Here is an 11,111-nt window from a genome sequence, read left to right as displayed (position 1 = left end):
CCACGCTCGGCGGGCCTATTCCGCCTCACCGAGCCCTGGGACCTGACGTACCCGTCCAGGACAAGGCCGGGCTCCCCATGGGCGGCTCTAGGGGGGCCCCCGACCTCGAGACCGAGTCCTGGTCAATTCTTGGGGGGTTTAAGGTGCGCACAACACGTACTGTACACCCAACAAAGGCCGACGAGGACCGGCTGCCATCATTCATGGCCCGGCCCATCAGATAACTGCCCGCTCTCCCGCAGGCGCCCTGGGGGATGCCCTGTACCTGCTGTATGTGGTTGCGGTCCTGGTCTATCTCAAGTGTGCGTCAAGACCCGGTTTCGTGCTTGGCTCCCTCTCCCGTCAGCCACCATAAATACGGCCTGCTCCCTTCTTTGACACACGTATGGAGGGCTCATTATTTTGAGCCCTCACTGAGCTACCCGTCCCATCCGAATCATACTTGCTACTCTTGACTTGGCGGACTCGACTATAATAAGTCCTTCGTCTCCCTCCCTCTTGGCTAGATACATATCAGAGTGACTACCAAGCACTCATTAGTCCTACAACAAAGCATCACAGGCATAAGAACATCCCGGCTCACTCACCCACGAGTCCTAACAAAATCATCACATTATCCAGGAGACGGTTTCTTTCTACTACTTCTTTTGTGTCCATGTCGCCCTCTGCCCTGACAGACTCCCCGCCATCACGCACCTCGGACCCGGCCGTCCAGCGCGTCGTCAGCAGCGGCGTCGACAGCCTCGCGGTGCAGGACCCCTTCCCGAGCTTCCATGGCTACGACCATGTCACCTGGTGGGTGGGCAACGCCAAGCAGGCGGCGTCGTACTACACCACCCTCTTCGGCATGACCACCATCGCCTACCGCGGGCTCGAGACCGGGTCACGCTACTTCGCCTCGTACCTGGTCGGCAAGGGCGACGTCCGCTTCGTCTTCACCTCCCCGCTGCGCTCGCACGCCCACCTCCCCGCCGACGAGCCCATCTCGTCCGAGGACCGGGCGCTGCTGGTCGAGATGCACGCGCACCTCGAGCGCCACGGCGACGCCGTCAAGGACGTGTGCTTCGAGGTCGACGACGTCGAGGGCGTCTACGCCCGCGCCGTCGAGCAGGGCGCGACGTCCATCGCACCGCCCCGGGTCCTGTCCGACAAGCAGCACGGCTCCTCCGTCGTGACGGCCGCCATCCGCACCTACGGCGACACCACCCACACCCTCCTCTCGCGCCGCGGCTACGGGGGCGTCTTCATGCCGGGCTTCCGGGCCGTGACCAAGCCGACCCCCGCGGCCCACGCGGCCCTGCCCGACGCGCCCCTCCGGCGCATCGACCACTGCGTCGGGAACCAGGACTGGGGCGACATGGCGGCCGCGTGCGACTTTTACGAGCGCTGCCTGTCCTTCCACCGCTTCTGGTCCGTCGACGACAACCAGATCAGCACCGAGTTCAGCGCCCTCAGCAGCGTCGTCATGGCCAGCCCCAACAACGTCGTCAAGATGCCCATCAACGAGCCCGCAAAGGGGAAGCGGCGCTCCCAGATCGAGGAGTACGTCATCTTCAACTCCGGGGCCGGGGTGCAGCACATCGCCCTCCTCACCGACGACATAATCGCCACCGTCGAGGCCATGCGCGCGAGGGGGGTCGAGTTCATCGAGGTTCCCCCGACCTACTACGACTCGATGCGCAAGCGCCTCCGCACCGAGCGCCGCGGCTGGGAGCTGGCCGAGGAGTTCGACACCCTCGTGCGCAACAACATCCTCATCGACTACGACGAGGGCGGATACCTGCTCCAGCTCTTCACCCGCCCGCTCATGGACCGGCCCACCGTCTTCATCGAGATCATCCAGCGCAATAACTTTGACGGCTTCGGCGCCGGCAACTTCAAGAGCCTGTTTGAGGCCATCGAGAGGGAGCAGGCCGAGCGCGGAAACCTATGATCCTTTTCGTTTCCGCTTCTAGTGTTTGACTTGACTCCCTTTCATCTTCTTCATTCGCTTCCCTCTTCTTTTTCTTCTCGACGCGAAACCCACCATGTATTGGGAACGAAATCTGCCTGTTTTATGTTTTGGATCGAGCGGTTTGCGGCATGACGGCTACGTTAAGGTTTTGATCCCCTTTTTCTCTGTATATACTTGTGCATCTTGGGTGGCTCATCTTCACAGTACGGCGAATAGCAAAATATCACCTCTTTGGAAACTTCCCGATGCTGCCCTAATTATTTGATTGTAAACCGTGGCCCAAACTCCCGTCCATCTCTCACCAGTGCCCTGCCCGGCAGCGCCAGTGCTTAACCTATATCAACCAGCCTCGTCTAAAGGCTACTACCGACCGACCGATCCCCACCGCGTTACCCAAGTCGACCGCCAACCGCTCCCAACCTTACCCAAGCCCCCGCGAACCTTATCCCCCTCGCCCTCCCGGAGTCGACGGTTCGAACCCCGGTTGGAACGAAAAGAATGTGTGAGGAATTAACGGGCAAAGGGACTTCAGGGGTGGCCAGGTGTATGTAGCTCTCATCAATACGGGTAAGGTAGCATGATAGGTACTGTAGCGTGATGTATTGCGAGGGCTACAGGTAGTTGTAGGCCTGTAGCTGTAGCCCTCGTGTAGGACCCCTAGTTACATGTTCAGTAACCGTAGTTTGTAGTCCACACTGTAAGTCGAAGTAAAACCCTCCAGTGAGTGTTTTCGTAGCTGTCCACCTCCATCCGGGGCTGGGCAGTGAGCTTTTTGGGTATATGGTATGGCAAATTCTTCCTATCCTTTCCCCGTCGCATTCGTAATGTTTTTCCACGCTTGGCCCTTAAACGGCGCTCTGAGAAGCAGCCCGGCGGCTATTATCGACCTCCATTATGGTGATATGTTTTTTTTTTTTTTTTTGCTTTCCTTTACAAGACGGACCTCGAATCACGCCTTGCCATTCGCAGCAGGCCTGCCGTTGCCGTTCTCCCCACCAGCCTGCAACTCATCGCGCGTGTCGCCCTGGCAGCCGGGGCAGTTGTGCACGACCTCGTGCGCAAACACGTCGCAGTCGATGCAGAAGTGCTTACGGCAGACCTGGCACATGTACCGGCCACTCTCGCTCACGCCCTTGGGCGTCTCGGGTGCCGCTGACGACGCCCCCCCTCCCCTCTTCTTTTGCGCCCTGCCGCCGCCCTTGGCCGACGGCACCTCCAGGTGCCTGCCGCCGGATGGCGCCTCCTTGCCTTTGCGCTTGTCTTGGGCGACCGCCGCCGCGGACGCCGCCGCGGCCGCGCCCCCGCCCTTGGTTGCCGGGTCCGGGAAGGGCGACAGGCACGCGAAGCAGGCCACGCTCCGGTGCGCGTCGGACCAGGGGACCTCGACCCAGATGCGGAGGGGGAACAGGTGGTGGTAGGAACGCGCGAGGTGCGTCGATAGGATCAGCGTCAGCCCACACGCGGGGCACTCGGCCGGCAGGCGGCACACGCGCGACCCGCAGCGCGTGCAGAGGAAGCCGTCGCGAGTGGGCCGGTTGTGGCACGCGCACAGCGCCGGGTCGGTGCCAGTCGTGCGGGAAGGGAACCCCATCATCAGCAGTGACGCCCCTGCCTCGCCACCACCTGCCGCCGCCCCCTGTTGCTGCAACTGGCTCTGGCGCGTCGCTGGTGGCCGTGTGACCGACAGCAGCAGCTCCCGGAAGTGCACGTCGTCCATTGCCACCATGTATCCCGAGCTCTCGTCCTCGCCGCCGACCAAGACGGGCTCCGACGCCGAGTGACCCGCGTTGGTCCTCCGGCAGAGGTCCTCGCATATGAAAACCTGTGCCGATAATCCAATTATGGACACCCGTATCCTGTCCGTCACGAGCCCGTCTATGGTCTCGTGTATATCGCCGGGGTCTGAGGATGAGAGTGCGCCAAAGATCATGACCACCTCACGGGTCCCGTGGGAAGGTGTATTACTGTATCAAAGCAGCATGTGTTAGCGTTTCTTGTTGATTCCCATGTCTAGCCAGCCTCGGTGCACCAACGGGTGAGAACGCGCGTCCTACAATAGTGCGCCACGGCACATCTCCAGCGCGTTCTGCAAGCTGGGATTGCCCATCGGCGGTAGCTCCACCAGCTGCCGCAGCTTCTCGATATGGTCGGCCGGGTTGCCGCTCGTGTCGGATATCCTGACGGCGACACCGTCGCGCATTCCGACGATGGCGAGCTGCGAGATGGGGTTCTGGTCGAAGAACTCGCGCGCAAAGTCGACGGCGTAGGCGATGGCGACGCGGTGGCGCGACGGCAGCATGTCCTTCTCGTCCATGGCCAGCGACATGTCGAGCACCAGGACCAGATGGCGGATGATGCCGCGCTGGATGGGCGTCGTGTCACGCAGCACCCGCCGCCGCTTCTCGGCCTCGATCCGCCCTTCGAGCGAGAGGCCCCCCTCGGCCAGCTCCTCGGCCACATCCCACGACCGCTGCAGGTCCTCCCAGGCCGCCTTGCCGCCCTTGCGCTTGCCCTTCTTGTCGCCGCCACCGCCGCCACCGCCGCCGCCGCCACCACCGCCGTCCCTCGCCGCGCCCCTGGTGTCGTAGGAGCTGCCGCCCTGGCCCAGCATCTCGTCGTCGGAGCCATCGTCGGCGACGAACTCGCCGTCCGAGTCGGCCATGTCTGCTGGGTCGGCGCCCGCTCGTCGAGGTTGGGCGGGTCGGTGCGATGGATGGGTTGGTTGACGAGGCTGGAGCCAAGGCTACGGCGGACCGGGTCGGAAATGAGCAGCGCGGTTCCAAGAGAGGAGCTGCTAACTTGGAATCTGCGTTGGTTCTTCGCTTTGGCAATCCAACTTGGGCCCGTGCCAGGCCAGCAAACCCGGATTCTTTTCGGCGCGGGGCGTGGCACCGGAATGGCGCGTCGTTTGCCCTGGACACGAGCAACGCCCGCCAATCGCGCGTGCCTGGAGCTAAGAAAAACGGCGGTTGGTAGGGATGCCCAGTGGCGTGAATGGTGGGCCAATAGCGCCCTGCTGGCCCAAACGCACCCCCACACAAGCTCCCCCCAAGCTCCTTCACCGTTCTGCCCCAACTCCAATTTATTGCCGATCCCTGTTTCCCGCTCTGCATTCCTCCCGCCATGTTGACCCCGGCAGGGCTGCGCACACATGATACGCAGGACACACACTCATGTTGCAAGTTGCCGTGGGACACCTCATGCCAGACCAGGGAGAAAAGTTCCAGTCAGAACCAGGCAGTTGCACCATCAACATCAATACAACTCAATCGTTGAAGCAGAAACTATGATAAGCATTTCCAGACATCTAACAGCAGACGGCTGCCCACCTATTTCCGTGTAAAGCCAACCGGCAGTTCAGTCCAGAGGACGGGTATACTATGTCATGCTCTAATACAGGCAAAATCAGGTATCGAAAAGTAACAGAAGCCAAACAAACCCGTTATACAAAGTCCATCATCAGAGAGATAAGATGTGTCCGGTAAAACGTGTCGCCGCCTCCAACTAGTGTCCGTCGCGGGGAATCAGTATTCCCAGATAGATTGGCCACGCGCAAAACACATTAAAATGCTCTCCCAGACGGGGACGCGTCATCCCCCGTCCCAATTAGCGAAGCCAACCTCGTGTATCTCGCGCTTTCGAGTAGATGCGAGGAGATTCGGCTCCGTCGTCCATAGTCCAATGGCTGTGGCCAGGTAATTCCCGCGGTTTCGGGTCGTCGGCTCGGTGTGGGTGGTGTGATTATGTCGAATCGGTGATCGGGCGTTGATGTACGCCGGGATAGGAGCCCCTAGGCCTATCCGGATATCCTAATGAGCGAAAGAAGCCTCTGAAAGTCTAACGCCAAAGACAAAAACCATGCCTTCTTTCATTTTTTTTCTGCTTTTCGTTTAAGGTGTTGTTTCCAGCGTGCTAGGTGTCTGGGTGTTGAGGCCAGGCAATCATGGGTACGTGGTACCAACGGGCATCGGCCAGTCGTCTTCGGTAATGCTCGACCAGAATATCCAGATCATAACAACGGACAGAAGCGTGAAGAGTGTCTGGAATAGCGAGCCGTCGATCTTGCCAGCGGTTCCTTCACAGATGTATCTGCTGGCGACGTAGTTGAATATCTGGCCGATTGCAAAAAGAAGCAGGGCGCCACCCAGATAAATCATGGGCTTGGTCTCCTGCAGGACCCGGAGCACCAGGATGGCCTCGAGCACGAAGAAGGCGACGATGAAGATCAGCGGCGCAAGCTGGTAGAGGACGTAGAGGGCGATGTGCTTGTTCGGCGGGTTGTAGCTCGAGGCCCACTGGCCGGTCCACCCGAAGCCAGTGTCGAGAGTGATGTAGCCGGTGCCAACCATAAGCACAGTAGCGGATAGGAGCAGCAGACCCAGCGAGAGTGGCGTTCCGTCATCGATAATCTGGTAGCCCACAACCGCATTGAGCATCAAGATCCACGCCGTCGCGATGATGAACCCAATATGAATGCCAGTGAAAACCTACATGCTAGTTAGCCATCTGTCCCGACAGGGTGCATCTGAAGGTGCAGCACAAGAGTCAAGAATGCAACAACTTACGACTCTGGCGGTTCCAGGAAGAGGGAATTCGCCGACGGTGAAAATCTCGCATATCTGAATCACAATGTATCCGAGGAGGAAGAGCTGCATTTCTCTGTCGTCCAAACTTGTCAGCGCCAGCCAGGAGAAACCAGAGGGTGGACTTGCGACTTGAAGACTAACCTCCTTCCAACAGCAGCCTTCTTCCGCTCTGACCGAAGCAGTAGGTAGCCCGCAACAGCAATTGCGACGGCGCACAGCAATATCACACCTAGGACCAAGAGGCACGGCTGTCAGTCTCGATAGCCACGAGTTACAGGGTTCGCAAGGTGGAACAAACCTAGGTTCCCAAGCCTCTTGTCGTTGCTCAAAGGTATCCCCGTGAGCTGGCATCCTTCCCAGTTGCCTGCTTGGTTCCTTTCCTTGCTCAAAACCTGTATTCGTGACTACAGTCAGCAACTAGGCCCAAACGACGCCCGGGAAATCGCGCAACATAGGGAGTAGGTAGGTGTTAGGTCTTACATTGCAGACGGGAAGCGTCGAGCCCCAACAGAAGGACTACACAACAACGTTGCGGAAAGCGGCCGTCAGTCAATCTGCCGCCGCCAGCTTGAAGCTGCAGCAACGGGCCGTCCCAAAACTCACGGCAAATTTTCCGAAGTCGGACATGGTTAAAGATGCTTGCAGCGCCCGGCGCTCGAGGATGGTGTCGAGTGCTTTGGTGTGAAAGAGCTGGCCGCTCGTCGACCAGATGTGACCCGCCCGGTCCGTCGTCGTCGTCGTCGCACTCGAGGTGTCACAGTCGGTCCAAACAGGCGATGGTGTGTGGTCGACCGATAAAAAGCGATGCGCCGAGTGAAGGAGATCGGGCGTGGCCCGGGAATTCAAAGGTCGTGCGCGAGATCGGGCTGAGGCGCTCGTTCGCTCGGATAATGCGAACACCTCTGCCGAGGCCCGGTCGTCTGGTGTAAGAGGCTTTCCCAGCACCGCCAAGTCACCAACAATTCCCAGTCTCTTTCTCCTTGCCGGCCCAATTGGCACTTCCTTGTTCGATATTCCGGGTCGTCGCTTCCCTGCGCGGTGTGCGATGCAGCTGTGTGAAAACTCGGCGGGTGTGTTCGGTGTGGAAGTGGGCTGGCACTGCTGGGTCGGGTTGGTGGCTCGTTGTTGTGGTAATGAGGACTGGAGCTCGCGCAGCAGCAGCAGCAGCAGCAGCAGCAGCAGCAGCAGGCACGGCGAGGGGGTGTGGGCTGGCCACCTCGCCGCTAATATAAAATTCAATGCCAGGAACGGGCAAGGCGCCAAGCCCGAAAGAGAGTTGGCAGCACGCTAAACCCGCCAAATACGCGGTGGCAGGTCACAGCTCCGGCCCACCTCCCAGGAGTCGTGTCAAGCGCGCTGATTGGGCAGCGCGCCACAGCCAGCGTCTGAAACTGGGGCATCGGGTGTCTCCAGGAGTGGAGGCTTGACGTGGACGGCCGAGGGTCGGGAACAAAAAGATGAGGCGCAGGGGTGGCAAGGGTTGGCCGCTGGCTTCTCGGGGGGTGGTGAGCGGTGGTGGGCAGTGGGGATGGCCATTGTGGCCTAGAGAGCGACCAGGGGGGTGGTCAAGAATGCAACATGGGGGAAATGAATCTTTGATTTGTGGTCCATTGACCACGATCCTCCATTCCCTCTGCGCCATTTCATGCAGCCTCGCACCCCAGGGCCAAATACCGCAGCGCTAACTGAGGGAGCATTGATGCCATGCATCGAGCCAACATTGGGCATGCCCTTTCCAGACAATGTCAGTGGATGTGTTGGGATATCGAGACATTATCTCGCTGGCTCGCTCTTTCAGTCTAGGTGCTCAGGTAGGCCGAGACACGAGGATGGGTTCAATGCTTTTACGAGCGTCAGGTCCAAGTCAGCAGGGCGTCAGCTCAGTGACCTCCCTAGACTCTTCAGTCGATTCCATCAGAGATACCTACCACCATCCCAAACACTTGGCGGCCGTGGCTGCTTACAGAGAGCGTGATTCTAATAATTACCCCTGTTGCGCGCTCCCTTTGCAGGACGTCTGAGACTGAGGCCAAAAGCAAAAAGGTCAGATTGGGCTCTTCCGACCATGCACAAAGGCTATCATAGGCACCGCCTCCTTCATGCGGCATCCATGTCGAGGGAGCAGTTCTTGCCAGGGCTTGCCCCCTCACTCGCCCATCAAGCAAAGACGACTGACGACTTGCAGCAGTCTGTGCCCAAGCCAACACCATCTGGATCTGGAGACGCGCACGTTCGCGTCGCCCGGCCACCGTTGATCCCGACCTTCGCTACATGTGGGTCTCGACCATTTGGCGAGGCCATTTTGGTGTGCTGCGACGTTGATTCTTCGACGGCCAGTCAGAACCCAGAGAACGGCTCCCGTCGCGCGGCCGTTTGCGGCACCTTCCCAGGTCAGTGGGGTCCGAGATGAAGACTTCCGGATTCATGCCTTTCTAGGTGCCGTCATTGTGATTTGCCGTGTGTGCCGTGCAAATTGACGGTACCGGCGCCAAACATCCACCAATCCCACTCCGGAGGTGGCTGGTAACCTTTTGGAAACCACACATTATTTGATTAGCGGTTATGAAACCACGGCTGAAAGCCCACTCCATCGGAGTCTTTGTGCGTCGAATGCGGCCAATGGCGACGTTTTTAATGTCCATACAAGTCTTACATCTTTCGTTGGGCTGCACGTGGTACAATGAGGTCGAAGGATCCTCTCCTCATCCTTCGTCCCCTCAAACAGGGCTTTCGCCCAACTCCCTAAAGACACATTTGTTGTGGCGAGTGCTGTCAACCCAGGGCGATATTGGTGGTGACCGCAGCTTGCGTTGACAGTACAGCGCCACACGATCGACGCAGACGAGGGTGAAGGATTCGCCCAGGCTTGCGCAGCCTTAAAGGGGCTGTAAAGTAACAGCTGAAAAGAGCAATGGGTGACAGGCAAAATGCAAATAAGAGCGAAAATTCACCGAGGCGCCAGAAACAGTGGTGAGAACACAAGACGAGACTTCGTTGAGCGAGCCTGTCCAACATCTCCAATCATCTTTGGATGCACGCCATGCCCATCTACGGCTTTTCTATCTCCGCCTAGCCCACCACTCTAAATACGTCCGAGGAGCCAGTTTAGATTTTGCCACGTCTTCCTCCTCCTCTCAACACCCAGAACACATTTCGTTTCGCGGACCGCCAAGCAGGATCGTTGACAGCATAGTGTGCCAAACCAACTATCAAGAAAGCGTTAACCACTCCCCATGCTATCTCAACAGTTTCTGGTCATGTTCTTGTCTATGAATAACTCCGGCGCAGCAGTTTCCGTACTCCTAGGCGGCTGCTGATTCTAGGCAGGTTTTGAACCCCGACGAGCTATATAGGGCATTGGGCTGGGAACAGATCTCGGTCGGGATTTTTGCTTGAACTGGTGGGCGTGAATCTCTCAGAGACCTGCGAGAACGTTGACCAAATCTGGCTCACGCTTGTCATGATCTAGAAGGGTGGTGGCGCCAAATCCAACGCGGGGTGAGGGCAACTAGCAACAGAGTACATATTTCCTCGTGTGGCCGCTGCACGTGGATCATTCTTCGGAGACACGGAACCGGAAGATCGATGGAACAGCACATCCGTGGGAGGGTTGTCAATCTACCAGGTCATGAACGGCTGCTGGACATTCCATCAGGAGCATCAGGCAGCTTGTAACAAGCGGAGCTAGAGTAAATACAGGAAACATGGAAAATAATCAATATATGTGTATCGTAGCCAGGCGAATGCTCGCGGGGCGGGCTCCTTTGGTCCAACATGGAAAAAAGTAGCCAAATGGAGTGCAGGAAGTGCGTGCCCCTAGCACAGCCGCCTGCCATCCCACCCACCATCAGCCATGCCGCCATCCCGCACCTCCCTCATCCCTCCTGAAATTCCACGATCGGGCCCCATAATACGGAGATAGGAGGCAAAAAAAAAAATCGCCATTTTCGAGGTAGCGCCAAGAGCACCCCATGTTCAGCCCCTACCAAATAAGGCCTAGCCTACATCTCTTTTTTAACATCAATCGCAGCACAAATTCGAATCCGCCCACACGCGTTTTAATCGATTGGCTAGTGCATACACCTGGCCCCTGCCCTCGCTTCACGAGTGACCTCCCCACTGTAGATTATTTAACCCTCACACCTCCGCAGAAAGAGCGTCGACGTCATTGGGCCCATCGTGGAGCCGACAGGGACTGAACGAGTCGGACAGATTCCCGCGAACCGAAGTAGCCCAGCAGAGCCGCACATTTACCAACAAGGCTGTGTTGAGGGCAAGGTCAATGAATACCCAGTGAGCCAGGAGGAGGCTGCCATGTATTCCAAGATAAGCACTCCCTGTTACGTCTGGTTGGATCATGCTGGAGATCCGGAGGGTAGATTTGTGTCGGGATTGGGATCGCCGAAAATGGCTGGAAGCCTTCCCGAATTGCCGCGCGTGCTCGGTACCCCATAGAATTCAGTTGCGCCCAAGACCTAAGGCCCTAATTCACACCTTGGCCTCGATGTTGCTCCAGCGCTGAGAGACATCAGACGGGCAAAGGGGCCCTTGGCTGCAGTGACTGTGGGTCG

General features: G+C 58.4%; 5 protein-coding genes across 5 annotated transcripts; 3 read left to right on the top strand and 2 right to left on the bottom strand.

Moving 5' to 3' along the window:
* The first annotated feature begins 80 nt into the window (after positions 1–80).
* On the top strand, positions 81–2,232 carry GGTG_11191 (4-hydroxyphenylpyruvate dioxygenase). The gene has a single exon (XM_009229072.1). The coding sequence runs from the start codon at positions 656–658 to the stop codon at positions 1,931–1,933; it is 1,278 nt and encodes a 425-aa protein (XP_009227336.1). The 5' UTR covers positions 81–655; the 3' UTR covers positions 1,934–2,232.
* GGTG_11190 (hypothetical protein) lies at positions 2,088–4,966 on the bottom strand. The gene is made up of 2 exons (XM_009229071.1): positions 4,009–4,966; positions 2,088–3,918 (listed from the first exon to the last, which is right to left on the bottom strand). The coding sequence occupies exons 1-2, from the start codon at positions 4,614–4,616 to the stop codon at positions 2,904–2,906; spliced, it is 1,623 nt and encodes a 540-aa protein (XP_009227335.1). The 5' UTR covers positions 4,617–4,966; the 3' UTR covers positions 2,088–2,903.
* A 195-nt stretch (positions 4,967–5,161) lies between these two features.
* Positions 5,162–7,720, bottom strand: GGTG_11189 (hypothetical protein). Its single transcript, XM_009229070.1, has 6 exons — positions 7,144–7,720; positions 7,021–7,056; positions 6,839–6,932; positions 6,682–6,769; positions 6,520–6,613; positions 5,162–6,441 (listed from the first exon to the last, which is right to left on the bottom strand). The coding sequence occupies exons 1-6, from the start codon at positions 7,165–7,167 to the stop codon at positions 5,896–5,898; spliced, it is 882 nt and encodes a 293-aa protein (XP_009227334.1). The 5' UTR covers positions 7,168–7,720; the 3' UTR covers positions 5,162–5,895.
* Positions 7,721–8,605: 885 nt separating this feature from the next.
* Positions 8,606–8,950, top strand: GGTG_11188 (hypothetical protein; the record flags this gene model as incomplete). The annotated part of the gene is made up of 1 exon (XM_009229069.1): positions 8,606–8,950. One exon carries the CDS (start codon positions 8,606–8,608, stop codon positions 8,948–8,950), a length of 345 nt encoding a protein of 114 aa, XP_009227333.1.
* A 1,364-nt stretch (positions 8,951–10,314) lies between these two features.
* Positions 10,315–10,995, top strand: GGTG_11187 (hypothetical protein; the record flags this gene model as incomplete). The annotated part of the gene is made up of 2 exons (XM_009229068.1): positions 10,315–10,346; positions 10,692–10,995. 2 exons carry the CDS (start codon positions 10,315–10,317, stop codon positions 10,993–10,995), a joined length of 336 nt encoding a protein of 111 aa, XP_009227332.1.
* Between the last annotated feature and the right edge of the window lie 116 nt (positions 10,996–11,111).

The sequence above is a fragment of the Gaeumannomyces tritici genome, assembly GCF_000145635.1.
Source record: "Gaeumannomyces tritici R3-111a-1 unplaced genomic scaffold supercont2.6, whole genome shotgun sequence".
NCBI lineage: Eukaryota > Fungi > Ascomycota > Sordariomycetes > Magnaporthales > Magnaporthaceae > Gaeumannomyces > Gaeumannomyces tritici.
The sequence above is the reverse complement of the archived record's forward strand: the minus strand, read 5'-3'. Positions and strand labels throughout refer to the sequence as shown.

Excerpts from the sequence above, each read along its gene's own strand:
- GGTG_11191 (XM_009229072.1), top strand. The coding sequence starts at position 656 with ATGTCGCCCTCTGCCCTGACAGACTCCCCGCCATCACGCACCTCGGAC.
- GGTG_11190 (XM_009229071.1), bottom strand. The coding sequence starts at position 4,616 with ATGGCCGACTCGGACGGCGAGTTCGTCGCCGACGATGGCTCCGACGAC. Across the intron at positions 3,919-4,008 it reads ATGTGCCGTGGCGCACTATT|TAATACACCTTCCCACGGGA; the intron begins GTAGGACGCGCG and ends GCTTTGATACAG.
- GGTG_11189 (XM_009229070.1), bottom strand. The coding sequence starts at position 7,167 with ATGTCCGACTTCGGAAAATTTGCC. Across the intron at positions 6,770-6,838 it reads CAAGAGGCTTGGGAACCTAG|GTGTGATATTGCTGTGCGCC; the intron begins GTTTGTTCCACC and ends TCTTGGTCCTAG. Across the intron at positions 6,614-6,681 it reads AAGGCTGCTGTTGGAAGGAG|AGAAATGCAGCTCTTCCTCC; the intron begins GTTAGTCTTCAA and ends TTTGGACGACAG.